Below are 26,778 nucleotides of genomic sequence, written 5' to 3' on the forward strand. Positions count from 1 at the left end.
TCAATGAAGATTTTTTTTTTTTTTTTTACAGTTTTCTAAATCTACTAATTCCCTGAAGTTTGCTGAGCATTTCAAAAAGGGTTGCTCAGTGCCTTTTCCCTCCATGATTTTGAAAAAAATTGCACCAATTTGCACAGGATTCAAAGGTTTAAATACTTGTGAAAATCATTGAAAGCAGGAAAAAGAAAAGTGATGTTGCTCCAGGTTTTGAGGGGTTAAATTAGAGTTTCTTAATCTTAAAGGTACAGTTCAGATTTTTCTAATTCAGGTTGTAAGGAGTACATATACATAGACAGTGTATTATAAACAGTGGATGTCAGTCAGCCTGCACCTGGTTTGGAGACATGGCTGGAGTCCTGCTGTGGAAGGAGGCCCGCAACAAAATGTACTTTAACCATCTAAAAAGAAAAGCAATATTAGTTTAAGTTTATGCTACTTTGAGAGTGTTTTTATATTAATGTCAGACATTGTCATGATTTCCAATGGAAAATGAATCCGTTACATCACTCTCTTCAAATCCAGTCCATTGAGAAAAATAATGATTTAATATCGCTAAACAAAAGAGCTGCTGGTCTACTTCTGCCTCCACCAGTTAGTTTTTTTGGGTAATTTTGTGACTTTAGAGTTAAAAGGGGTTAGTTCAGATTCACCAAAGTAACACAATAACATAAACAAACTAAATCATATGAGGCAGTTGTAGACCAGCTGCTCCTGTGCTTAGTTAGTTAAAAATGCTGTTTTTCTCAGTGGAGTCTGGTGGATGTGAGGAGAGCCTAAATGAAGAACTGAAGCCGTTAACGACTTCCCGTCAACAACAACAACAACACAGTTTAGTTATTGTTTTATTAAGGATGCCCATTAGCTGAAAGCAAAACTGTCACTATTCTTGGTGGGATCTGGTACATATTCATAACATTTACAGGGCATAATATATATTATACATAACTCATAACAGTAAAACCAAAAAAACAAAGTAATTATGTTAATAACAACAACAAAAATTTCAACAAGAAAAAACAACTAATAATAATAATAATAATAATAATAATAATAAAAATAATAATAATAATAATAATAATAAAAATAATAAGGCTTTCTCACGCAAAGATAAAAGTGAAAATACTCCAAATAGAGCGTACTCTTAAATTGATATTGATTTTTTAGGTGGGACTTTTTTAGGTGGCTAAAATATGTTTTGTTGCTGACCCCCCTCCACAGCAGTATATTGATTATTGTAGCTTCAGTGTCAGACTCCCGCTTGTCTAAAAAAAGGGGGGCGTTTTGACTGACATCAACTGTATGTAAAATGTTTACTATGAGTAAGTACCTCATATAATTTCACTTTAAAAAAAGCCCTTTACTGCAAACACACTGTATATTAGGAAACCCAGAAGACATAAAAGTCCCTCTTCTACTTATTTTATTTTAGATTTAATATCTGATCATTGCGGTTGAAGTTGTCCTTGTAGTACCTACGTTTCAAAGCAGTTTAATGAGAGCCACATGACAGCCTTGGAGCTGTGAAACCCAACCACGGCCACTGAAAGGGATCTAACCTCTGACCCTTGACTGGGATCAGGTGACAGACGGGGCTAACTTTAGCTGCTAACTTTAGTCCTGTTCAGTAAGCTTAGCTGCTGTGCTAGTGGAGGGTACAACGCACACACAGATATCCAACTCCAGCATGCAGCAGATTCATTTTTCTACTAACTAGGTCACTGGATTTTAGAAATACATATAAGCTGTAACTGCACTTACAGTAATGACTGAAGTGGCTCTTTCAACTCTTGGCCAAATTACCAAATTAGTTCAACAATTCTCCCTCTATCGCTCTCTCGCCTCATCTCTGTTAATTCCTCTCTCACTCAATCGAGCACACACTCACACACACACACCATTTCACCTATTTTTGGAGCCGTTAATCTTCAGCTATTTGGCGCGGTGCTAAACTCTTAATTCTGATGGCTTTTTTACAATGTGATTGAGAGTGGAGGGGAAGTGCTACCTCGTACATCCTGTCTCCACTGGCGGCTCTGCCAAAGAAGCTCTTTACTCACAGCGGGTTTCTGGGTCAACAGTGTCGAGTGTTTGGGGTCAGGGGGGTCAAGGTTTAGGGACAGGTTGGTTGATGGACAAATAATGGTCCTTCTAATCTATGAATTACTGTTTAGGCCTACCAGGCACAGGTCCATGGACCCAGAGTGTGAGGGCCTCCTTTGACCTTCACCTGTAAAATATCACTCAAATTAACACGTATCAACCGAGAAGAGACTCAAAGAGACACAAAAAGACCACAAAGGGATGCAAGGGATACAGTTTCTACAAAAAGATGATCAATTCTTCCCTGCTGGGTGAACAAATCACTGTTTACTGCCTGAACAAAACTCAAAATGACGAGCAGAAACATAAAGAGCCATTATAGCTTATTTTCCCACAATTGCACAGATACCGACAGATTTACAAAAGCTGCTGGTTGGATCTAAAAAGCAGAGGACTGATGAGGAACTGTGACTGACATGATGATACAGGTATAACTGCTGCCAGGCACAAACAAAGCATGAAGTTACAAAGGTTTGTTGTTTGTAGGAGGATGAATAAAGAGGCGATGAGAGGGGGCGGAAAACACATCAACAAAAGCATAAATGCCCTCCGGCACGTAAAGCCGAGTGACAGGGGAAGACAGTAAGTGCTGTAAAGATATTTTCTATTCTCTTGTGTTATTTGTCATGTTATCAAAAGCTCCTGTTCCCCTGAGATTGGAGAGAGCGTAACAAACAAGCTGGAGGAATTCAGGAATATCACCATAAAATGTGACACGCTCTCTATGAACAATACACACTCTGCTGGTCTTTCCAAAGTGTAGGCTGAAGACCAAAGGCTGATGAAATATTTTGTTATCTTCAAACAGCTCTGGTTATAGAGAACCCCAGTAATGAGTCTTAAAACCCGGAAATGAGTCAGCATTTCACCTAAAATAAGGTCTGTGATTAACACGCCCTTATGAGACTTTCAGGTTTTGTTCTACGACATTAAATATATCGGTAAATACCTAACTTGCAAACGTTGAAGCGTCTCTGTGTCTTAAAAACGATGGTTGGCTAAAGAAAACTAAAATCACGCCGGACTGCACTGAGCACAGCTTTTCAGCCTGGTAGCGGCGGCGACGCGACTGTAGTGAAGTTCGTTTATACCCCGACATTAGCTTTTTACTTCTAGCGATTGCATTCAGTCTTTAAACATCCTGAAAATGGTGCTCATTTGTGAAGATTATCCTCTTTGAACAAAACAACAAACAGCAGAACATGTATCATAAATGCTTGTTTGACACGGAGCTAATTTCCTGCAGTGATCCAAAATCTATTTGATCTAAAGTATTTATTTAAAATTATGTAACAACATTTTTTATCACTGTTCAGTTTTTTTTTGTGTGTACTTTTTTTCAGGTATTTTTCTCATCCACTTTTTAAAACAAATTTTTGAGGCATTTCTTGTTGAGTTGCCCGTTCCCTCTTTCCATGGTTTTAAAAGATATCAAGTCAATTTGTGCATGTTTTAATATCTTCTATTCTTACATTAGCCTTTCTATTATTACTCTTATTTTTTTTAAACAGATAACACTGATAGATTTAAAAAAAGATCATTATCAGCTTCTTATTATCACTCTTCTCATCAAACCCTGAACTTGAAACACCACACCCACCTCTCTCTTTACCCCCTACTCAGTTCACCCCACCCTCCCCTCCCACCCCTGAAGCCAGGTCCACAGCACTGGAGCAGCCCTGCTGACGGGGTTTCACTCTCTCCAGGGCGAAGAGGAGGGCAGGCAGTACAATACAAGCCGTGGGACACAAATCTACCTGGGAATCTATATTCCTCTTCCTCTGAGCCACACCTTCTCTGGGACCTTTTGGGACCTGTGCCTCCCCGTGGATACCCGGGTCTTAGGTAAGGCATTAGAGAAGTGATAATGATGACGAAATCGCTCTCCCACGTGCCTTGAGTGTTTGTGGATTATTTGGCACTGATGGCTTCTGGGTTGTCAAATAAATCTGGATCCTCTTTTTAGGGTTCATACACATTTTTACCCATAAATGTCCGAGACTTTTCATGACTCTGAGACAAATTTTAAAGATCACAAATTCTGTGAAATCACCATCGATAATGCTTAGCGGTTCTTTACATAACGATGTTATAGCTGTTTTTTTAAAAACGTATTATTTCAAAAATAATTAATTCAGAATATGATTAGAACTGAATATTTGAATATTACTTAGGGACTGCTCATTATTTATGAGAGGGGAGGGGGTGGTGCAAAAAGGGGGAGGTATGTCAGGAGGGGCTTCAGTTTTTTTATTTTGGTTTTGGGGAGGGGTAAAAACTTTTAATAGCTGTATTTTACATTCAATTGTACTGTAAAATTTGGCCTTTTTTTCTTTAAATTCTTAAATGTTTTTTGAAATGATTAAAGAAAACTTTTTTTTTCTTTTTTTCCACAAACAATTTTGGTGATTTATTTATTTATTTTTAAAAACTTGATTTTCAAACCTGCTGGTTTGGTAGGCATGTTACTTTAATCACAGCCAGAAACTGTAAGATTTCCATTGGATTTTTCATTTTCTGACAGTCCTTGTACACATGATGTGTTATTATACAGGTTTGTGAGGCTATATTTTGCTTTCTCAAAACTTTTCCAAGCCTGGAAATTACTATTTGCCAATGCCACGACTTTTCCAGGTTTGTCATGACCGTACGAGCCCTCTCTTGAAATGCAAGGCGACAGAGTTTAATTGAATTCTTGTGGTCAGCAGATTTTGGCTGCAGGAGGAGACTATCTGTGGCTTGTGGAGGCTTATGTAACTAATGAATTAATGAATGAGGGAAGCAGATGCTCGACTATATATGATATATTTGACTGTTTGTTTTGTTAAAAGTCACAGGGCGTGCTCCAGAAAGACTTTACATTATGTACAGTTTCATAGTTATCTTGCATATTTTTGCATAAATTAAAAAGCAATTAAACTAAATTATGACTCATGAGAGACCAGCTGGTAGATAACTTTCCTTTTCATCCGCCAGCTCTTACTGCACCTCACACTGTGGCAGGTGAGGAATGTGGCCGTCTGCAGTGGAGTTTTTAGTCCGCGGGTATGGATGTATGTGTGTATTTGGGAATGTGCTTACTGATGCCCTTCCTGTCCAGCTGTCCCCTCGAGATTTATCAGGAGCTAAAACAGGCCGTTGGGGGGACAGGAGCACTCAGGGAGGCGGTAACAGGACCCAGGCAGACCCACGCGCCGGTCCTGTTGTCGCCATCTGCATAGCCTCCATATTGCTTTTTTCCCCAGAACATCCAAAAACACCTGTAATCTCCTGTTTTTAATCCACCGCCACTGACTCACGTTAATCACAGGAGAAAAGCTATTAGAGCGCAAATCTGTGTGTGAACTGGTGCATTTATATGTATGCACAGGCCCACTCTGCGCTATAGAACATGGGTTCATAAAAATAGCATGTGCAGGACTGAATCCCAGGCAAGGAAATGAGCTTCAATTACAGCGGATGAAAAGCAATTACATTAACTGTCTCCCTGCAGACGGACCCCGCAGCTTTCTCTCTTGTACTGGGACTCACCTCCAGCCTTACATAATTGCTTTCGACCTGTGCAATAGACAGCGACATACTACCGGCCCCCGTTTGAGTGGTTAGTCAAGAGAGACACGAGCTGCCACCGGGAATTAGTGTCCTCAAGGGCATGCGGGGGGGCTACACACAATGTTTAAAGTGTGCTGAGTTAATTAGGAAACCCAGTGAGGTTTCTGCTGGAGCTTGCTGGAGTTCGGGACGTGATGTGCAACCTCATTGTACGGAAACATATCTTGGAAATCAGTTTAGATCTTCTGGGGAAATATTTACGGAAAAGTTAAACGCTTTTGTTGGATCACGTTTCACTGCTGCTAATTCTGTCATGCTCTCTGCTGGTCTCCTGAGAGGCCAAATACATACAAGTCTCTCTAACTGATGAAGATCAATTCAAGTCATTCTAATGATTTGAGTGCAAATCAAGTGAAGTCAGTTCGTCTACAGAGCACATTTAAAGAACAAATGCTGAACAAAGCACGTTGGAGAAATACAAAATACATGGGAAACAGCATCCTTAAGCATTCTTTAAGTCCAATGTTTTGTTGATCCCTCAATGCACCCGGACCTCATAATTATATTTTCTATATTTGCAGCTTTGTCATTTGAATGTTAAAATATGTTAATTTGGGGCTCTTGCTGAAACTAGTGATGCTGTCTAGTTTTGGGAGCACAGTCTCCTGTAAATATGATCAGCTTTAAAAGTTATGGCAGCAAATTGTTGGCAAATAGTTGCCTATTAAGGCCTCCAGCAGATACAAAGCAACAGTCAAATGCAATATTTTCCCTCCTTTTAGCTCTGTTGATCTCCACCAACTCCTGAGTGAAATATCTGTCTCTAACTTTTGCTGCTAAATGTTCCACTCCTGTATGAGCTGGCGGCTAACTTAGTCTGCTGTTCGATACTGGGCAGGTAGAGTATCGTGGGCTGATTTAAAACCAAGAGGCAACCTCTAGTGCCGAAAATGAAGCCAGCGCAGAAGTGCCAAAAAGTGCTAAGAAGCTGTTTATGGTAAAATTCATACAGACTGCTAACCTGTCCTGTAGGGGTCACTGTTATGTCCTGGGTGTGTCAGTATAGGTAGGAACCATCATTCAGTGACAGGTGTTGCTAGACAGAGGAGCACAGACAGCTTTTTGACCACAATGCTGGAACGTGTTACGCCATCGTAGTGGCGAAATATTGTTCTTTTTCTGATGTTTATGGACACAGAATGGAATGTTTTTGCACATTTCATTGAAGACAACAATGGTGAAATGAAATGCATCAAATAAAAGAAGAAGGAGTGGGACTCAAGCATGTCAGTTAGTAGTCTGTACGGGCAAGTTTAGGCTTAGCCGCTATAACCGCAGTTCTGTGAACGGCCACTTGAGGCTGGCTCTAGAATCGAGTCAAGTCCCTGCAGACGCCATTGTTAAAATGCCCAACTTTACAGCAGAAACAAACATGTTAACAGCCTGGTACAGAAATGATTGTGGTCTCTATTGTTAATTTCAACATTCATGACTGTACAGGAAGGTTTTTTTATGTACCAATTTAAATTGGTCCAAATATGGCCACTTCTGGCTACAAATATCCAAGATGGTGGCCAAATGCCACACTTGAGTCTACAAATGAGAGTCCACAAACCAACGGCTGACATCATGGTTGCTACAATCATGCAGTCTATGCATAAAACCGAAACAGTGAGCTAAAAGACGCTAAAACGCTCTCTAGAGGTGAATGGGAAATGCAGAGCTGGGTCATTGATCAGGTGAAAACTTTCTCATCGCCCATTTGGTTCAATTTCTGTATAAAAATGTTGCAGAAATTTCTCTATTATTGTTGAGTGTGAGACTTCATTTAGTAGTTTGACGAAAAATTCTTGTTCAAGCATGGATGTTTATCAGTAACACACAATTTGCTGATGGTGGCCATGAGATGCATTTGAAAAAATTGAGTAAGATTTACAGCAAAGATTTATAGAGTTAAGAATATGTGTGAATTTTCTATTTCTCTTTTCTGACTATATAGGTGTATTTTCCTTTCTTTGTGAAGCAGCTGTAATTTTTTTCTAAAAATTGTTAAATTATGATAAATATGAAGTCATTCTTTCTCTGCTCTGTCTTTCAGCCATGCCTCTCACCACTGCTGCTCCGACTAACAAGAGGAAGAAGGTCAACAAGATCATCACTGACCTATCCAACATCAGCCAGAATGGTAAAACACACAGACAGCATGCCGATCACATATTCACACACGACATGTAAACGTTCTGCTGGTCAGCCTCATTCCTCGAAGACCTTCCTCTATCTGATTACACTGCGCAGCAAATGTCAAATCCAATTTCAAGTTTCGCTCGGTGGTGTCGGCTATCTGCACAGTCCATGTGTGTAAACTGAACTGCCTGGGTGTAAATCGTTACATGTGGTCTTATAATTCTGCTATTAAATAAAACAGACGCCCGCACACACACACAAGCAAGCAGGAACACAATATCTAACATGCACATGGCATCTCCTGGGGAGATGTGGGTCATTATCAGATGGCACAGCAGCCACAAATCTGTCAACATTGGAGACAACACAAAATACCAGACAGTAATTCTGCTCCCACAATATCTGTCTGAGGCGACTTAAGTGGAATCAATGCAACTTGTAAAAATGTGGCAAATTGTTCACAACTTGACATCAGTTAGTAAACTCAGTGCTGCCTATAAATAAATGCATAAATAATATATTAGTAAGTAGCATCAACAGTGCAGATGGACTGGGATATTAAATCCCAAAACAGCATGTATGTACTTTTAAGCTGATATTTGTGTTGAGGGTGGAAAGATACAGACAGTTTCACATTTCAGATAGCTGGGAGTGCTGTTCGCCTCACAGCTGTCCTTTAAGAAACTTGTGAAACAGCTGTGTAACACTGTGAGATTTAATCTCAGGACCATCAGGTTTATAAGAAACCAACTACCTGTTGATGCACCAAAGCTGTAAATGCACTCAATGATATTTTCTCACGTCGTACTGTATCACAAGCTGGTTTCAAGCTGGGAAAACAACACTTGCTCCACTGAAAACACTGTACAAGCAAACACTGAAGGTACTGGATAAAAAGCCAAAAAGCTACTCACTACTGTTACTTCATTAAGAACTACAACCTCCTAACCTTTGATCAGTTTGTGGGTTTTGCTGATTCTCGTTTGGTGTACAAAGTGATCAACGGTTTGTCTCCTCCCCCTCTAAAAGAGTTCATATCAATGCATGCAAATAGTGGAAAACAACTAGGACAGCTAACAGAGGTGTCTGTGTAATGCATCACAGATCTTCTGAGTTTGGTAAATCAGCTCTCTCTATTAGAGCAGCAACCTTCTGGAACTCATTACCAAGTAAAATCAGAGTGTGTGGCAGCTTTGCAGAATTTAAATCTGGGATGAAATCATGGCTAAAATCAACTCAATCACATACTTATCACACTTAAAAACAAAGTTTTATGAACTCTGTGTTAAAATGTTGTGGTACCATTTCCCCATTTTTAAAGAGAATGTAATGTAAATTGAAATATGTTGCTTTACATGATATGTTGGTGTTTTTATTGTTTTTAGTTGTCTGCATGATGTTTTTTTTATTGTTTGTTTTGTATGTTTTTAGATCTTCCTGCCCAGGGACCACAGATGTAAATTAGCTTTATAGCTAACTCTGGCTCATAAGCTGTGTTGTACACTATCCCTGTCAAATCAACAAATAAAATAAATAAAAATAAATAAATCAGTTGGCTGCCAAGTACATGGACCATGAATGCATTGAGCTCTCATTTTGGTACTTGTGCTGTTATAAGTGCAATATTGTTTTTAAACGGGACCCTGAAACAAGGCCAAAAGCAGCTGCAAGTGATGCACTATTAAGTGCTGCAGTCCATTCTTTGTTTTAATATGTTGTTTTTTCTATCAGCAGCAAAACTGACATTTACTTGTTGCATAATATCTTACCAACCACAATATACTGTATTCTCTGCTAATCTCTGAGAATGCAATCTGCAACCTGAGCGTGCTGAGTGTCTGTACACATGCTTATATCTGTCATTCAACAATCTGTTGATGTCTTTCCCCATTTGTGTCCTTTGCTGTTTTTGCTACCGCTCCTTCTGCTGTCACATCTGCAGCCACATCTGTATCTTTCCACCAGTTTGTTTTCCGTCGGTCAGGAGCTTACGCTGCTTATCTCTTATTTTGCTCCAGTTAATGCCCACTCATCTGTCCATCATCCCTGCCACTGTGTGGCTCTGACATTTGTCCCTGTATGTTGTCTGTCTGTCCATCTCCTGCCTCTGTCAGTCTGTCCAGTTTCCTCCCAGTCAGCAGTCAACTCCAGTTTCACATTCTTCTGAATTAACACTAATCAATATCCCCATGGGAGACTTCTCTCTGCTCAGCAGCCTCAATTATTCTCCCTCTCTCTCTTTCTCTCTTACACACACACACACACACACACACACTTAACACACACCCACTTGCACAAGCCTGATTTACGAGGTACTGCTAACAGCTCTCCGCAGCATTGCAATGCCAACTCCCCGCTTTATAGATGTGTTCGTGTGAGTGTGTGTGTTGGTTTATGGCTGGACTCCAGGTGTTATGAGTGATATCAGAGTGTATGTGGTGGATGAGAAGAGTGTTTTATGAGGAGCTCTGAGGAGCAGTAAAATCCATCAGATCTCTCCATCACTGGAGGAGAGGAGTGAAGAGAGAGGCAGCGTGCTATAAGGATTTCCCTCCATAAACAGAAAACCTGCCGTGACATTCGCCTGCGCTCTTTTCTTCCATATTGCTTTGGCCTAGTAACCCCTACGACTCCCTGGATTGTCTCTCTCTCTTACACACACACACATACACACACACACACACACACACACACACACCCTCTAACGGTGCACAACAGGTTTCATCTCTAATTCATCACAACAAGGATAGTACGAGAGCCAGAGGATATAAATTCGCCCTTTACTGTCTTATACATTCCCCATTTAATATCAGATATATAGTGGAAGGTAAAACCCACCTTTTAATTTGCCAAATGGGTTTAGTTGATAAGAGAGTGTATTCCACATCCACTGAGGCTACAACCAACAAAGCTTAAAACTGTTGCCCTGCACAGTGATATGCGACTTCTCCTCTCACGATAACATTTCAAGAAGCATGGCGATGCTCAAAGCATTAGCAGGTTTGTTTCTACTGCAGCCACCGCACTAGCCGTCATTTTTTCCAATCGAAGGAGATGTAAGTGTGGTATGCGAGCAATAACGGAAAGGACATGGGAGTAGCTACGAATCAGGGATTTCTGTGAGGTAATAGTCCACGATTTCACAGGGGAATTGTGGAGTCAAAACTTCAAAATGATCCGCTCAACATCATGCAGCATCATGTGACCTACAAAAGCAAAAAAAGTGCTTCCATTGGAGTTTTGCAAAATATGGCTTTTTCAAATCACCTGAAATCCTCCCTTATGCAAGCATAAAAATCTTTTTGCCATAAATGGGAGTTTTTTCCCCCCAAAATTCCTCATTTCCATTAGGTGTTTTATATTCTCTATTTCAATTTGTGCAATTTGAGAGTTTTTGGGTTTTTTTTAGATTATTTTATGGGGCTTTTATTGCCTTTTATGTACAGGACAGTTTAAGCATGAAAGGGGGAGAGAGTGGGGCAATATGCAGCAAAGGGCCAAGGCTAGAATCGAATCTGCGGCCGCTGCGGTGAGGATACAACCTCTGTATATGGGGCGTTGCTCTATCAACTACGCCACCAGGTGCCCCTGGAGGAGTTAATTGAAACCCACCTACTGCCTGTGCGAGTAGCGTGTGGTGCGTCACTGAACCTTTTGTTTTTTGTTTCTCAATTCGTGCTAACAGGTTGGCAGTCACGCTGCTGGCGTCATCAGTGCTGCTCAGGCACGGCTTGGCTGCTGCACAGCTGCGGCACATCTAGAGAAAGAGAGTCTCAACGATTTTTTCCTTTTTCACTGCACACACCCAACTGCGATTCTAAATCCAGTCCCTTCATTTTGTCCTCTACCTCTTCCTATCAGATGATGAGTCAGACCCCGAGGCCTCTGAACTCGATCTAGGCACCAAGATCAAGACGCCCAAGGACACCATGCTGGAGGAGCTCTCCTTGCTCTCGAACAAGGGCTCCAAGATGTTCAAGATGAGGCAGCAGAGAGTTGAGAAGTTCATCGTGACCAACGAGAACAAGGTAAGAGTGAATAAGACAAAGGGTATAATGGTTTGTATATGTGTTGTACTGATCAGACTATCTTTTTTGTTTTCCAGCAGAACCTCGAGAACCTGCTCATGTCCCCCCCCCCTCCTGTTCCACCAAAGCCAGAGATAAAGGAAGGTGAGGTGCACTTATTTGTATTTTCAGTATTTATTTCTATTAAGATTTTGAATTTAATCTCTCTGCTACTTCCCCTCTTTTTCTTTGCTGTCTCAGTGGTGGAGGAGACAGTTGATATGGAGGTGGAGAAGGTGAAGAGGAGGAAGGAGTATGTACGCACCTACATATCGCCATGGGAACGGGCCATGAAGGGCAACGAGGAGCTGACAGCCACCATGAAGAGCACCATGCCGGGACCCATCCAGATGCACCCAGAGCTGCCTCATTACAAGAGCTTCAACAGGTACACAGATACAGATCATCATTATATTGAACTGACTAAGTTGCAATGATAATTTTGAAGTAAATTTGAAATAATTTGTTCATACTTTTTTAATTTCATTCAGTATTAGGTGTGAGAAAAAAACACACCATTATAAACCCATTTGTTAGAAAAAATGTTGCCATTGTACCATTTTGAAAACCGCAGATATATAACATTTGTAGATTATTATGTAACAAAGAATTTCCCAAACTTCTCGAGTACCACTTCTCCTGCATGACTTGGATCTCTCCCTGCTGCAGCACAGCTGATTCAAATGATCAGCTCGTTATCGGGGGGGAGTCAGAGAGAGCCTGGCTCTGCTGAACTGGCTTCGTAGTATATTCCCGTTGATCATTTGAATCAGCTAAGTTTCAGCAGAGAAAGATGTAAAACATGCAGGAAAAGTGATAAAGAGGTTTGAAAAACGCTGATGTAGCTGATATGTTAAACCTTTACGTTTACGCAACACTATGATTAATGCATAGTTATTTTTAGGTACAAGAACTCATGTTTTGCCCTAAAATTCAAACGTTGGTGTCACAATCACATCTGGAAATGCTAATGTATGGCTAAAAGCAGTTGCTTTCAGGTGCCACAATCATGTCTGGAAATGCCACAGATGTCGTGCTAAACACTGGCCGCTTTGGTCGCATAATCATGGCCAGAAATCTTGCCTATATCTTGTAAAAAATACCCAGATTTGGTGGCACAAATGCCACTGGAAATGCCACAGATTCCTCAATAAAAATAACCGGTTTGGGAGGCACAAAACAGCTGGAATCTCTGCCAATGTCTCACTGAGACACACCCAGTTTTGGTGGTGCATTCATGGCTAGAAATGCTGCTTATGTTTTGCTAAAAAACAGCCAGTCTGAGGGCACGATCGCTGCTGGAAATGCAGTAGATGTGTGTCGCTTGGCAGCCAGCTCGCCAAGGTATTCACGCCATCCGTTATTCCCTCCACAAATCAGAACTACGCCACTTTAGGAACATTGATATGATGCAAACTATGTTTAACACGTAAACTTCATTTTCGTATTTCAGCAGACAAATAATCTTTTATCTTATGGTCATTTGTAGAAAATGATATCACATGCAGGGTGTTGATGTCATATGCAACCAAACTGTAAAGTTGAAGGTTGTTGTGCTGCACCAGAGATGCTCGTTCTGGTGTTACCTTGTCGCTCTTCAGCTTCATATTTCTCCATCCTCTCTCCCCAGGACGGCGCTGCCATTCGGCGGCTACGACAAGGCATCCAAGACGCTGACCTTTGAGCTCCCGGACTTCAACGATGCCAGCGAGGAGCCAGAGCCTGTGCCCTCACTGCAGGCCGACATCCGCTCACGCCCCTCATTTAACCGCACACCCATCGGCTGGGTCTGCAGCGAGGACAACTCCAACATCCACCTGGACCTGGACAACATCCCCTTCGACGGAGAGACAGACGACCTGTGAACAAACACACACAAGCAGTGCATGCACTGGAATTTATAAACACACACACGAAGAATACAGCCTTGTGAGTGTATACATGAGAGCATTAGGCACAGTTCATAATTTATACCCCATACACTGACTAAAGCACTATTAGAACTGCCGAGGCTCCCATGCACACGTGTTGAAATGTACTTTAATTAGCCTACATGAAAATTTTAAAAATCTAATCTAATCTTTTCATCCCCCAACCATGACTGAGTCATACTATGATTTTACGTACTCTGAGCTAATGTGAGACCTGTATGAACAGATACAGATGAGCACGCTACACTCTTAAAAACTATGTATTTATGCAATAAAGATCCACTTTACAGAACGTCTGTCTGCTTTTAATGTTACTGCAAGTGCAAGTCCTGGAGACGTGCCTGCCTGAACAAAGCTTTAATTATTTAAGGAAAAAGAGCTTTTTTTTTTTTACACTTTTCAAGACCATTTTGTGTAGCAAGACTTCTTAGGCTTATAAAAGTGATCAACTAAACTAACAAACGCAACAAAACTGAGCAGTGACTGACTTAGACAAAGACAAAATCTGACCGAAAAGGGCGACATACATAATTGCTGACGAGACCATTTTTGAAACAAAGAGGTGACTTAGACTAACAGTACCACCTAAATTACAAATAAAACCAAGCTGCCAGAAACTGTAAAAACAGAAATATAGTTGGACTTTCACATTTTCAGTGGTGCTTGAACACATCATTTTAACAGGGTGTGGTAGGACCGAATTGCAGCATAACAGAGCAGGTGAGTATTTGGTCATGACCTTCATTTAATTTTTTGGCAGGTTTAATGGAGCAAAGATGAGTATAATCAGGTTGCAGGTAAGTAGGGACTGTTATCAGTTCGTAGAGAGACTGGGGTGAGCTCATATTCATAGGTGATAGTTCAGAGTTCGGGTGAAACAAATGGTGAATGTGTCAGGTAAATTGCAGAAACACTTACAGCAGGGAGCTTGTGGGAAAAGTGGGGACTGCAGACAGGGGCAGGCGGGGCTTGTGGTTGAGGAGGAAGCAGAGTTGGTGTCAGGCAGACAGCGGAGCCACAACAGCAACAAAATATGTGCTTAAAATAGTCATACCTTATCAAACTACTTTGACTACTTTAACTTAAACTACTTTACTCATTAAGCCTGAAATTTGGCCAAAAATAAATTGCACCTACAAACCAGCATGAAAAGACTGATAAACTGAAGCGTTTTTCAACTCTCTGATTTTGTCTTCAACATTTAACTTCCAAACATCACAGGGAAGTTTCTTACAAGCGATTAGGTGGTGGCAGGATGATAATGCATTTTCTGAAAGTTACTCAAGGAAGCTCAAGAAAAAAATAGGTTATTTCTAACTTTAAAAATAACACCAACAAAACAAACAAACAAAAAAAACCAACAAAATCCCACCCCAGCCACGCCCTCCTCTGATAAATAAAGAGCAGTCCCTAACTTCATAGCCTATGTACTTACCTTATTTTTGATGGAGACTTTCAGGAAGTTTTTAACGGGAGCAGAACAGTCCACAGAGGTCTCCTCCTCTCTAAAACAAAAGAACCAGGTGACTAAACCGGGTAAAAACACTAAATGAAGCACTTTTACCTTTAAAACAGTATTTCTCTTACGCTGTTTGGCGCGGCAGGTCGCTAGCTTAGCACCTGCTAATGGGGGGCTCACCTTTTTTCTCTTTTTACTTAAAATGCGGACCTTTCGGAGATTTTAACTAGAAGCCGAATTATTCGCAGAGGTCTCTTCCTCTCCAAAACAAATATATCCGGTGGTTTAAACTTGTAAAAACACCGAATAAAGCCGTTTAAAATTATTAATATTTTGACGGTTCCGTCTAAGGCTAAGGCTGCTAAATGGTAGCCGACGTGTAAACACGTATCTCGAGCTAGCGAGCAGTTTGTCCAAACGGGGCTGCTGAAGAAACATGGCGGCGCAACATGGTTAGCCACACATATAAACGGCGTAATTTACGGTAACGAAAACAGAAATCTTCTCATTTTAGGTGTTTATGGACTAAAGAAAACATACTTATTATGTTATTTCCATTTCTGCCAAAATGTCTCCTTAATCTTACACATTGGAGCTGTATTTCTGCCTTCTATGCTGCTGTTACTTTTGAGTATTGTTAATTTATAATGGCACTTTCTGTCTGTTACAGTCTTATTAAAAATCCCTGGCTGCCTCACTAAACGGTGTCCCCATGACCTCTCACCTGCTCTGTGAATAGCAGTGTTCAGGCTGTGACTGTAAACTGGTGCTGGCAGATCTCCAGTGATAGAAATTAAACAGATGCTGCTGACAGCAGGTTACATCTGACTGTGGAGTTGTGTGTTGGGCAGAGAGACAGACAAAAAGAGAGCACGCAGGTAAGGCCACTCACAAACATGGAGACCACTGAATAGCTGTACTATGTTATTTTTAACTGTGACAAAAAGTCAAACCTTGTGGAATTCAACACACAAGGGGCTGCTCTCTAAATCAATAAACATAGACTTCTTCACATCTAAAAATAAACAATTTAGACTTTCTGAGGGATTAAAACATTGAATTTTTGTTATAATTATTGTAACAAAGTTCCACACACATGCCAAATCTCCCCCATGGTGGAATGCATTGAAATGATTTTTGCTTAATAAATCTATGAGGAAAAAAATACTCACACTATGAAATTTAAGGCACTTATGTCAGATTATGATTTAATCTAACCCTGTGTTTGAGGTTTACTTGTGCTTTTCATTTATGTGTATTTTCACAGTCCTTTCTTCCTTTTTTTCTCTTTTTTTCTTCACTCTTGTTTTTCATAGATTACTAATAAAGACAGAACTATTCACTATGTCTTAAATGGAAGATCTCTATGTTTAGGAGGTGGGGTCTATTTAGTTTGAAAGGTAATTGAACTGTGCAGACAAGAGAATATCTATGTAAATTATGTATTTTTTTGTAAATGCTTGATTTGTCTTATTATGAAGCCCCTAGAGGGACATGAGGGGAGAGAAAAAAAGAGATGGTGGAAAAATTTGATAGTGGAAAAAGAAATTAATGGTGGAAAAACATAGTTGTGGAAAAAATATTTTCTTCCAACATCAGTTTTTTTCCACCTTCTATTTTTTCCCACCATCATTTTTTTTCTTCACCATTTATTATTTTCCACCATCAATTCTTTTTTCCACCATATTTTTTTGAGCATCTTATTTTTTTCAACATAGATAGATAGATATACTTTATTGATCTCAAAACTGAGAAATTGGGATGTAGCAGCGCCATGCAGTAAGAACAGAGAATAAAGAGCACACATTATTAATAGAATATAAAGGAATATGCTTAAAAAACCTAAAAAAAAAAAAACTAAGAGACTGTACATATATACATATATACATGTGTGAAGTGCGGAACAGTATCTGAATAAATAAAAATAAAGTCAGCAGTGTAGAGTGACATGGAGCCAAGACCAGAGTTATTGATTTTTTTCAACATCTAATTCTTTCCACTATGTTTTTTTCTCCACCATCAAACCTTTTTTTTCACCATCTAATGTTTTTTTCCACCATCAAATCTTTTTAAATAGCTACGGGTGACATCACCACCATCCTCGCGCTCTTGTCGCCTCGTGCCCAGAAGACGGCGGCATCGGGCCGAGCAAACCTGCCTGCTGCTGAAAACGGCTACGTCACACGCACACACACTTCAGGAGCAGAGCTGGAAGATGGCACGGTATCGCGAGAGCGGCGTGCCGCGACCGCAGCGCTGGATGGCGCTGGTGGGGGCTGGATGCGCCCACGGCTCGCCCTCCTCTCTCCCGTTAAATCACACGGTAGGACACGCGAGCGGACGGAGACTGGCGGCGACAGCACCAGCACGGGGTGAGTCAAAAAACCTGCACTGCACGAGCCCCATCATAGCTACAGAGGCCGGGGAGCACGCGCATGTGACCGGACACGATACACCATCAGTAGGTGTGTGTGTTTCTGTATGTGTGTGTGTGGTAATGGGGGCGGTAAGTCTGCCAGATGTGATCCTCAACAGATGTGCTCTCGTGACAGAGGATGGCTGTCATCTCCATCATTGCTCTCATCAGCAGCTTGGTCCTCGTGCAGGGTTAGTTGTATTATTTAATCAGCTGGTCAAGGGTCGGTAATACGCAGCAACTCTTCCTCGTGCTGCACACTGGTTGCCGCTTTAACGGAGCATCCCTCCCCCTCAAGTTCATCCCGGTGTCAGTCACACTGTAATCGTCCAGGCCATCCCACTCAGGTACATACCACTACTGCGCGCGTGGCTACTGACCTGCCCTGCGTGTTTTGGTCTCGCGCGGTGTTTCGTGGTGGACAATACTCTGTGTGGACTTGTTGATGTATCACGGGCCCGAGAGACCGCAGCCTTTTACCGATTCACGCTCCGCTGTCATCGCTCCCGGGGGCCGCTATTGATTTAACGTTGCGGTTTCGATCCGCGTGATTGATGACTTTGGCCCCTCACCGGGCCCGCATCACCGCCAGCCCTACAGTGCCGTCACATTAGTGACACAGCCCCTCTGCTGCCTGCCTCACGCGCGCTCACACACGTGAATACTTAGAAAAAAAGGGAAAATAGGGTACTGCTCATCCCCATCATTAAGCAGCAACACATGCTTTTGTTTTGGCTACTTGTGGGGACATTTGCTTTGCACTGATTCCCGAAAACCTCTCCAAACCAAAATATAACTAATGTAAACATGCTTAAACCCATGTGGAGTCTTAACCCTGAAATAAATGCTTAACCCTTTGAAACTTGGAGCAACATCACTTTTTCCCTGCTGCCTGCAGATGCCTTTTTACTTAAACCTCACCACTGAGCAGTTTGAAGGGATGGTTCACCCAAAAATGAAAATTTAGTCATTATCTATTCACCCTCATGATGATGGAGAGTCAGGGGCAGTTTTATGGTCCAGGAAAGGATAGGATAGGATTTATTGGATACATAAAGCCCGATCATAGATGTTTGAAAATAATCATCAAATATATAAAAATACATAAAAAGCTGTAAAAAATTAACAAAAGAGTTGCATACCCCGTGTTTACATTATAAATTTTTATTTTTTGCCATGTGCACAGATTCTTATTACTCTTTCATCTAGGCTGAGATGTCTACTAAACTTTCACTCTTCAACCTTGAATAACCGAAATCTAAATTAGACGTTGAAATACAAAAAAGACATAAAACAGACATTTATTAAAAGTCTTTTCAATGTTAAAGGGATAGTTCGCTCAAATATAAAAATTCATTCACTATCTACTCACCCTCATGCTGATGAAAAACACTGCCGGAGTTTCACTGGGAAAAAGCGTTCCCAAACAATAGAAGAAGTGACCAGGATTAAAATGTATAAAAAAAATGCATAATAAAACCACAAAATGTCCTAATACAGCTTGTCCGAAGTAATCCAACTGTCCTGAAGCCCCGATGTGCCAAGTTGTTTTGAAAGACATCACTGGTGTCATGTTGTTAGCCTTGTTGTAGCCTGTAGTTCCTGGGGCGGGGGGACTAATAATTCTTAAAATTACATATTTAATCATTCTTATAATTACATATTTAAAATTATTTTACTAAATTATTAGAATTTAGAAGCACTTTTTCAAAAGTAAAACTTTCTCTTTTGTTTTGTGTTTTTTTTCTTCTTCTTTTTTTACTTTTTAAGAAATCAAGCCAATTTGTTCAGGTTTCAAAGGGTTAACCTTGCAGAGACGTGCATTTTATCTCCTCTTGTAAAATGTGGCTGGTGGAACAAGTTAATTTCCACACACACACACACACACACACACACACACGAGGACACACACTTTCAGCAGCACACCTTCACCCTCCAAACTGAGCTGAAATGTCGCCTTGACATTTAACTTGGACTTATCATCAATTTCAGTTTTTGGAGATGAAACATTGTGAATTTTTGCTTTTTTGCATTTTTTGTGCCATGACATGGATGTGTGCATTAATGTGTGTGTGTTTATCTGCTGTGTAAAAACCCCAGCTCAGTGCACGCATATGTACCTTATTTAATGTCACATGCCTTTATATATACTGCTGTTTCCATATTTTATGAGCTGTCGCTGTAGCTTTGGTACAGTATTATTGTCTTACAGCCTTTTATACTGTGATAGTGGGGATGTCCTGGAAGGAAAACCCACTTTACCTTTTATCTACAAAATAGTTTGTCCTTTGTCCCTGTCCAGGTAATCACACTGCCAAAAAAAGCCTGGCTTCTCTCTTTTCTCTCAGACAGATTTTACTTGGGGCCGGCATTATTTAAAGGCCCATTGTGTGGGATTTAAGGGGATATCTTAGCAGAAATGGAATATAATGGAGACTCCTCAACTCCTCCTTCGATGTCAAAAGGATGTAGCAGCATTTAGGGCCAAATTTAATTTCATTTTTTCTTAAACCACATTTAAGAAAATTAACAAATAAATCTACCTTTTACCTTGTATAATGTAATAATTCTGTTTTCTTTAGTGTGTAATCACTTTAAAATAACACTTGTTGTGTTTCTGTTACTGTAGAATGAGGCATTTATACCTAAATAAAATAGAAAGTAAGACCTCGTCCAAAGAGTCTGCCATGTAGCACCACCATGTTTCTACAGAAGCCCAGAACAGACAAAACACTGGGGGCCATTCATGTTTTTGTGTTGACCAATGCAGGCAGCAGCCCCCCCGACTGTGGGCTACTGATCAGGACTAAAATAAAAAAGCAAATCTGAAAATTAAAAAGCATTAACAGAAATGCTTTTTAATTTTCAGAATTTGGGTACATTATTTGACCCATAACTAAAATTAATATTCAATCATCCAATTTGCATTTTAATTTTCATCCTCAAGAATGCGCATCCTTTGACATAATTAAAATGAAAAAGAAAAAAGGACATTAGCTTTTTAATTTAAAAAAAAAAGCCCCACTAAATTGTTATTTTAATTCAACCGATAAAGCAAATTTTAAAACTGAAATGATTTAATCTTTTGAATATGGCTACATTGCGGATAATTCTTCTCTGCTGATCATTTTTCTTTGTTGTCTACATCATCTTTTGTTGGTTTTTGTCTCTTTGTAGTCATTTTGTGTCTCCTTGTTGTTTTGTGTCTCTTTAAGGTAATGTTGCGTCTTTTTTGTCTCTTCGTGGACATTTTGTGTCTCCCTGCTGTTGTTTTGTGTCTCTTTGAGGTAATGTCATGTCCTTTTTTTGTCTCTTTGTGGTCATTTTGTGTCTCCTTGTTTTTTGTCTCTTTGAGGTAATGTTCTTTTTGTCTCTTCATGGACATTTTGTGTCTCCCTGCTGTTGTTTTGTGGGTTTTTGGGGTAATATTGCGTCTTTTTTGTCTCTTCATGGACATTTTGTGTCTCCCTGCTGTTGTTTTGTGGCTCTTTGAGGTAATGTTGCATCTTTTTTGTCTCTCCATGGTCATTGTGTGTCTTTGTTGTTGTTTTGTGTCTCTGAGATAAGGAGTCTTTTTTGTCTTTGTGGTCATTTTGTGTCTTCTTGATGTTGTTTTGTGTCTTCTTGATGTTGTTTTGTGTCTCTTTGAGGTATTTTTGTGTCTCTTTGTGGTCATTTTGAGTCTCCTCTGGGTCAGTATGTGTTAATTTAGCATTTGACATTTTGAAATTGAAGGCCAGGGGGGCTCAGTGACACTTTGGGCCCCTGGGCCTGTGTCTGGTCGGCCCGTTCAGTAATCAATGGCGACAACCTCTGTAGTCTTATTTAGCCACTTGTTAGCAACCGTCTTTTTCAAGACACATAAACGTTTAGAAATTCATAAACGGCGTTTATAGTCTAAGTTCAAGTTTAATTTATTGTCCCTTTATTGACATATTTTATGGTGTAGGAAAAATCTCCTCAGCCTCTGCTAACCACGGACCTTATTTCAGGCGTCTAACTCCAACATTAACTGAGACGTAGGAGCCAGAAGTGCAAAAATGCAAACTTTATCTGGATTTTAGGACTCATTCCTGAAGTACACTGTAAAATCAGACACATTGATTTTACTCCAAAAAAAAAAAATCTAGAAAACAGATTGCTTTGAAAAATGTTAGTAAATATAGCTATTAGTCTTAATTCATGTGTACTTTATATCTGAATAAGTTCACTTAAAATTTAGTCATATTTACTTGATGTTGTAATGTTGTTGCACCTTAAAACTACTCAATCATATTTGTATTCTCTTAAAAATATTTTTAAAAAAACAGAACTCGCAGATCTCTTGGAAAAATCCTCTTTGTCAAGTTAAGTCAGACTAACTTGGTTCACAAAAAATGCTGACACTTATACTGAACAAGGTAATTTCACTCATTTTTATGTCACAACCAAATAAATTAAGACTACTAGTTATATTTACTTTATTTATATTTCAAGGCATTAAGTTTACAAGATTATTTTAATTGAGATCATTTTGTCAGATTTTACAGAATCGGGCAACTTGACGTTTGACAAGATCTCCACGCTCAGACTTTGAAATCTGTTTCTGTGTTTTTGAATCACTTCTATATGCATTTTTCTTATTTGATTATGACAAAGTCCAGTTCAATTCTTGTCTTTTTCTCCACGTTATCTTTTAAAAGTAACATCTCCAGGATCCAAACTCACAGCGCTCCAGTCCTGCACGTGTGGGCAGATGTGTTAATCTCTGAGAAACAATCAATCTCAAGGACTCATTGATTTATTGCATGTGTTTGCAGACATCATGCTGTGAATCAATTTGGAAGATACGTCTTATTTAATTCACTTAATTGGTTTAAATCCTCTGAGTATTTCATCCTCAGCGCGGTCATGTGTGAAAGATCGCTGCTCGTGGCTCAGTTTCTCGGGGAATTCATCCGTTGTTGACATTTCGGTGTAAATTGTTCCTGCCTCGGTGATCAGGGTCGGTCCACATGTACGGGATTAAAGGAGAGCTGAGGTATAAGGAAGGGCAGATTAAGTCATCGCGGAGGATAAAAAAGGAGGAGAGGGAAAGGAAAGGCACGCTCATATGTCTCCTTTGACCTTTACCACCCGCCGGAGAGCTCTTTCTCTCTTTTTCCCGTAGCTGGTTATTCAATCTAATGTCCCGCTTATTCCTCGCTTCCTCCTCGTCTTCCCACCCACCCACGTTCTCCTCTCTTCCTTTTCCTCTTATCTTGTTTTTTCCCCTGTTCTCCTCCTTTCTCTTTATTTTCCCTCTCTTCTTGTCTAATCTTCTCTTATCTCCCCTCTCTTTTCTTCCTTTTCTTCTCCTCTCATTTCTTCCTTCCTTTTCTAACTTTGCAGCTCCTCTTCTTTTTTCGTCTGTTTGCATTTCCACTCCTTTATATTCCTCTCCTCTCCTCTTTTCTCTTCTCCTGTCTTTAATTTTGTCATCTCTGAATGTCTCCTTTCCTTTCCTCTTTTGTCCCCTCCTCTCCTTTCTGTCCCTCTGCTCTTCTTTCATTCCTTTCCCTCTCTTTAACTTTCTACTCTTTTCCTTTCTACTTCTGCCCTCTCCTTTCATTTCCTTTTCTTTCCTCTCGACTTAGTCTCCCTTTCCTTCTTTTTCTCTCCTCCTTTTCTTTCCTTTTCCTGTCCTCCTTCCTTTAATTTCCCTTCCTTCTTTCTTTCTTTCTCTTTCCTAATCTTCTCTCCTTTTCTTTCCTTCCCTGTTCTGTTTTCTCCTGTCCTTTCCACTCCTCCTCACTACTTTTCTTCTCCTCTCCCCTCCTTTCCTTTCATTTGCTCTCCAGCCCTCTCTCTCCTCCCTTTTCTTTTCTTTCCCCTTTCTTTACCTTTGTATATCTTTCTTTCTTTTTCTGTCTTTTCCTCTTTTCTCCTTTCCTTCCTTCTAAACTCCTCTCCCTTGCTGTCTTGCTTCTCATCTCTACTTTCCTTTGCTTCCTTCTCCTCTCCTCTTCCCTCCCTTCCTTTCCTCTGCTCTCCCCTCCTTTTTTCTCTCCTCTTCCCCCCTTAGTTTCTTTGCTCTCCTGAGCTCTTTTCTTGTCTGTTCTCCCCTCCTTTCATCCCTTCTTCTCTTCTCTCTATTCTCCCTTCTGTTCCCTCTCCTCTCCTTTTATATCCTCATCACCCCAAAACCCTGTTTCCCCCCCGCTCCTCTCTGTCTTAAACTGCAAAAAATCCTCATGATTCCCAGCATGCATTGTAAATAAGGATGGTTATGTAATCGCCTAAATATTAAGCAAATATTCTCCCTCCCTTCATATTTTCTACTAATAGGATTGGGTGTGCACGTGTGCCACGGCGATAATGGGTTGCATCTAGGTTATAGCGTGCATGTGTGTCTGTCTGTGTGTGTGTGTGTTTTGTGTGCGTGCATGCGATAAACGTGTGTGTGTTTTTGTATGTATACTTTAATGTTACAGTGAGTCTGAGCCGGGAAATGACCTTGACGCTCGCAAAAAAAAGAAAAATCTCTGTCTCGCTAATATGATCACACATGCAGCGACACGTGTGCCTACTGTATGACTGTATGTTCTCACACACACACTCGAAACACACACGTGTGTATATATATAGTGTGTGTGTATATATATATATATATATATATATATATATATATATATATATATATATATATATATATATACATATATATATATAACCTCTTTAGATTTAAAGTGGGGAAGAAGAGGAGAAAGAGAAGCACAGAGGGGAGGATGAACTCTGGGCTCTCCCTATTGTCAACTAAGGCTATTTGAAGTTACACATAACCCAGTTACAGGGAAACCACTGTGTGTGTGTGTGTGTGTGTGTGTGTGTGTGTGTGTGTGTGTGTGTGTGTGTGTGTGTGTGTGTGTGCGCACGTGCATGTGAGGTGAAGTTTTTTGGAAACAGAAAGGAAAGAGGCAGAGATGAATGGGGGAAGAAATGGAGAAAGTGAATGAGAATGGAAAAAAGAGGTCAGTAGAAGAAAGTGAAAGACAGAGAGCAGGAATGAAATGAATGAGAGAGAGAGAGAGACAGAGGAAGGAAAGTGCAGCCAAAGGAGAAAGAAACAGAGAGCACATGTTTGTGAAAGAAAAGACCGGGACCTCTCTCTTTTACAGGGATATATAAATATACTTCTCGCCTTTATGTTTGCTCGAGTGGGAGGGAGACAGTGTGAGAGACAGGCTATTGTCCTCGGGGACAGTATCAGCTCTTTGTTCAGCTTGCATGACACCGGTGTCACTGTCACCAGGCCACACTCACCCACAGCAGCACACAGAGAGAGAAAGGGTGACAGAGAATTCAAATTCATTAACATCATTTTATTTCTGTCTACCTCTGTGGCCAGTTTTTGATTTTCAAAATAAGCAAAATGCTGATTCTTGTATAGATTTTTTGTACAAGTTTGGACAGCTTGTGCTCATTCCAAACTTGTAAAGTAATGCTGCTTTGTCAGTGCTTTTGGTGTAAGAGCAAAACGTGACCTTTATTGGAGGTTTATGACACTAATAATGTGTGGCACCGAAGGCTGACGAGGCTTAATTGCCTTGTTAACTTATCATAAATAAAACTCACCCAAACTATTTTGGATACTCGTGTTAATAATCTAGTTAAATCCAGCTCTGGTTTGATCGAAATAAATCTTTTATTCACCATGTTAAATGGAAAAAACATGGCAGTGTACCCCACAGTCTCTCTCTGGACTTGCTGGCCACCAGCTATTAACAGTCCTGTAACTTCTTCCTCCACCACTAGGTGTCACATTGAGAGACTGAGCTATGGTGGTGCATGCTGTGCACTACATGCAATGAGTTTAACATAAAGGAGGAGCACCAGTATTTATTGAAAACATACTGTGATACCGCACAGGCCTATGATAACAGCACTGCATGAACATCGGCGTACAAAGGACATTCAGCAGGATGGGACGGACGGGACATTTTCACGACATGTTGCGTGTATACTATCCAGCAGTTAACGAACAGCAACTGATAATGTCTGCAAACTGGGGAGACCATGAGATCCAGGAGCTTTTTATCGTCAGAGCAGAAGACTATTTCAGTGGGCCAGTGCGATTGTAATTGGTTAAGCAGCACTGCCGGAGTGAGTGTTAGATGTCACACTAAAGGCCGACACTGTTACACGTCGTATCAAAAACACCTCTTTTGCTTGTATAAAATCAAACAAGGAGGCGACGAGTTGTTGTTCAGAGAAACATCCTAAAATCTGAGAAATGTCCTAAAGTCCTAGAAAAGACCTAAAATCATAGAAACATGTATGCGGCTGCTGTGACTGGCCCCTGGACTCCTGTCATTTTGCAAAAGTGGCCCCAAAGCAGAGTAAGTTCTGTATCCGGGCTCTACATAGTTGGATGGAAACCCCGTGATTCCAATACAGACCGCAGTGAAACATGAGAAATAAATGACCTCAAATTTACGTAAGAATTCATCACAAAAACACCCCTCTCATGTTCTTTCCAAAACACAGAGAGATGGAAAGAAACCATAGACAGAAAAAAATGAGAAAAAGAAAGTAAACAACACGAAAAATATGTAATGGAATACAGATTAGGAGAGAACAATGGAAAGAAAGCGTGATGTATGTGTCATATGCGGTGTCACTTCTCTCAAGTGTTGATTTGATGGAGCGGCAGAGCGACAGACGGATGTGGAGGGGTATTTTTGAAGAATGTTTACATTAATCGCAGAGATGTTGATCAGAGAGGAACCGTCACAGTGTACCAGGGATCAAACAGGCATCGAGCCATCTTTCAGTCCTCCAGTAAACTCCTGCAGATTTCTGAACCTCTGCATGGTGCTTGATGAGCTCTGAGAAAAGGAAATGTAGAGAGAAGACAGAAGAAGAAAACGGTGGATTCGATCGTGAAAAGGTTGGGCGAGAAATAGTTCAAGGCAGGGAAACCTGAGGAAGTAAGGCAGAGGAAAAGGATGATATGAAGGAAAAGAAGCATTACTGGTAGGAGGAGTGACAGCAGTGATGTCAGTATGCTGGGACCATGAAAACAGTTGTCTGGCCTCAATGCTCCCAGCT

General features: G+C 40.5%; 2 protein-coding genes across 4 annotated transcripts in view; both read left to right on the forward strand.

Annotated features, from left to right (window-relative positions):
* The first annotated feature begins 3,781 nt into the window (after positions 1-3,781).
* On the forward strand, positions 3,782-14,126 carry myoz1b (myozenin 1b). 2 transcript variants are annotated; one of them, XM_042508439.2, is made up of 6 exons: positions 3,782-3,945; positions 7,751-7,837; positions 11,698-11,864; positions 11,945-12,008; positions 12,105-12,291; positions 13,534-14,126. In XM_042508439.2, the coding sequence occupies exons 2-6, from the start codon at positions 7,753-7,755 to the stop codon at positions 13,766-13,768; spliced, it is 738 nt and encodes a 245-aa protein (XP_042364373.2). In that variant the 5' UTR covers positions 3,782-3,945; positions 7,751-7,752; the 3' UTR covers positions 13,769-14,126. The 2 variants fall into 2 exon arrangements, with proteins under 2 accessions (XP_042364373.2, XP_042364372.2); XM_042508438.2 differs by having other exon boundaries at positions 3,783-3,945; positions 11,942-12,008.
* A 1,162-nt stretch (positions 14,127-15,288) lies between these two features.
* usp54b (ubiquitin specific peptidase 54b) overlaps positions 15,289-26,778 on the forward strand; it is a 77,256-nt gene continuing 65,766 nt past the window's right edge. The window contains exons 1-3 of one of the 2 annotated variants that reach the window (XM_088070170.1): positions 15,289-15,357; positions 15,964-16,171; positions 17,371-17,758. The gene's annotated coding sequence lies outside the window, so the exon portion shown is untranslated. Of the gene's footprint in view, positions 15,358-15,963; positions 16,172-17,370; positions 17,759-26,778 lie in introns of those variants that run through there. The other variant, XM_088070171.1, reaches the window with a different exon arrangement.

This window comes from Plectropomus leopardus, chromosome 19 (assembly GCF_026936395.1).
Source record: "Plectropomus leopardus strain MGB_pleo_1.0 chromosome 19, ASM2693639v1, whole genome shotgun sequence".
NCBI classification, from domain to species: domain Eukaryota; kingdom Metazoa; phylum Chordata; class Actinopteri; order Perciformes; family Serranidae; genus Plectropomus; species Plectropomus leopardus.

Bases quoted from the DNA above. Each gene is read 5' to 3' on its own strand.
- myoz1b (XM_042508438.2), top strand. From the start codon at position 7,753: ATGCCTCTCACCACTGCTGCTCCGACTAACAAGAGGAAGAAGGTCAAC. The intron at 11,865-11,941 runs GTAAGAGTGAAT...TTTGTTTTCCAG, and splicing joins TCGTGACCAACGAGAACAAG to CAGAACCTCGAGAACCTGCT. The intron at 12,292-13,533 runs GTACACAGATAC...CTCTCTCCCCAG, and splicing joins CATTACAAGAGCTTCAACAG to GACGGCGCTGCCATTCGGCG.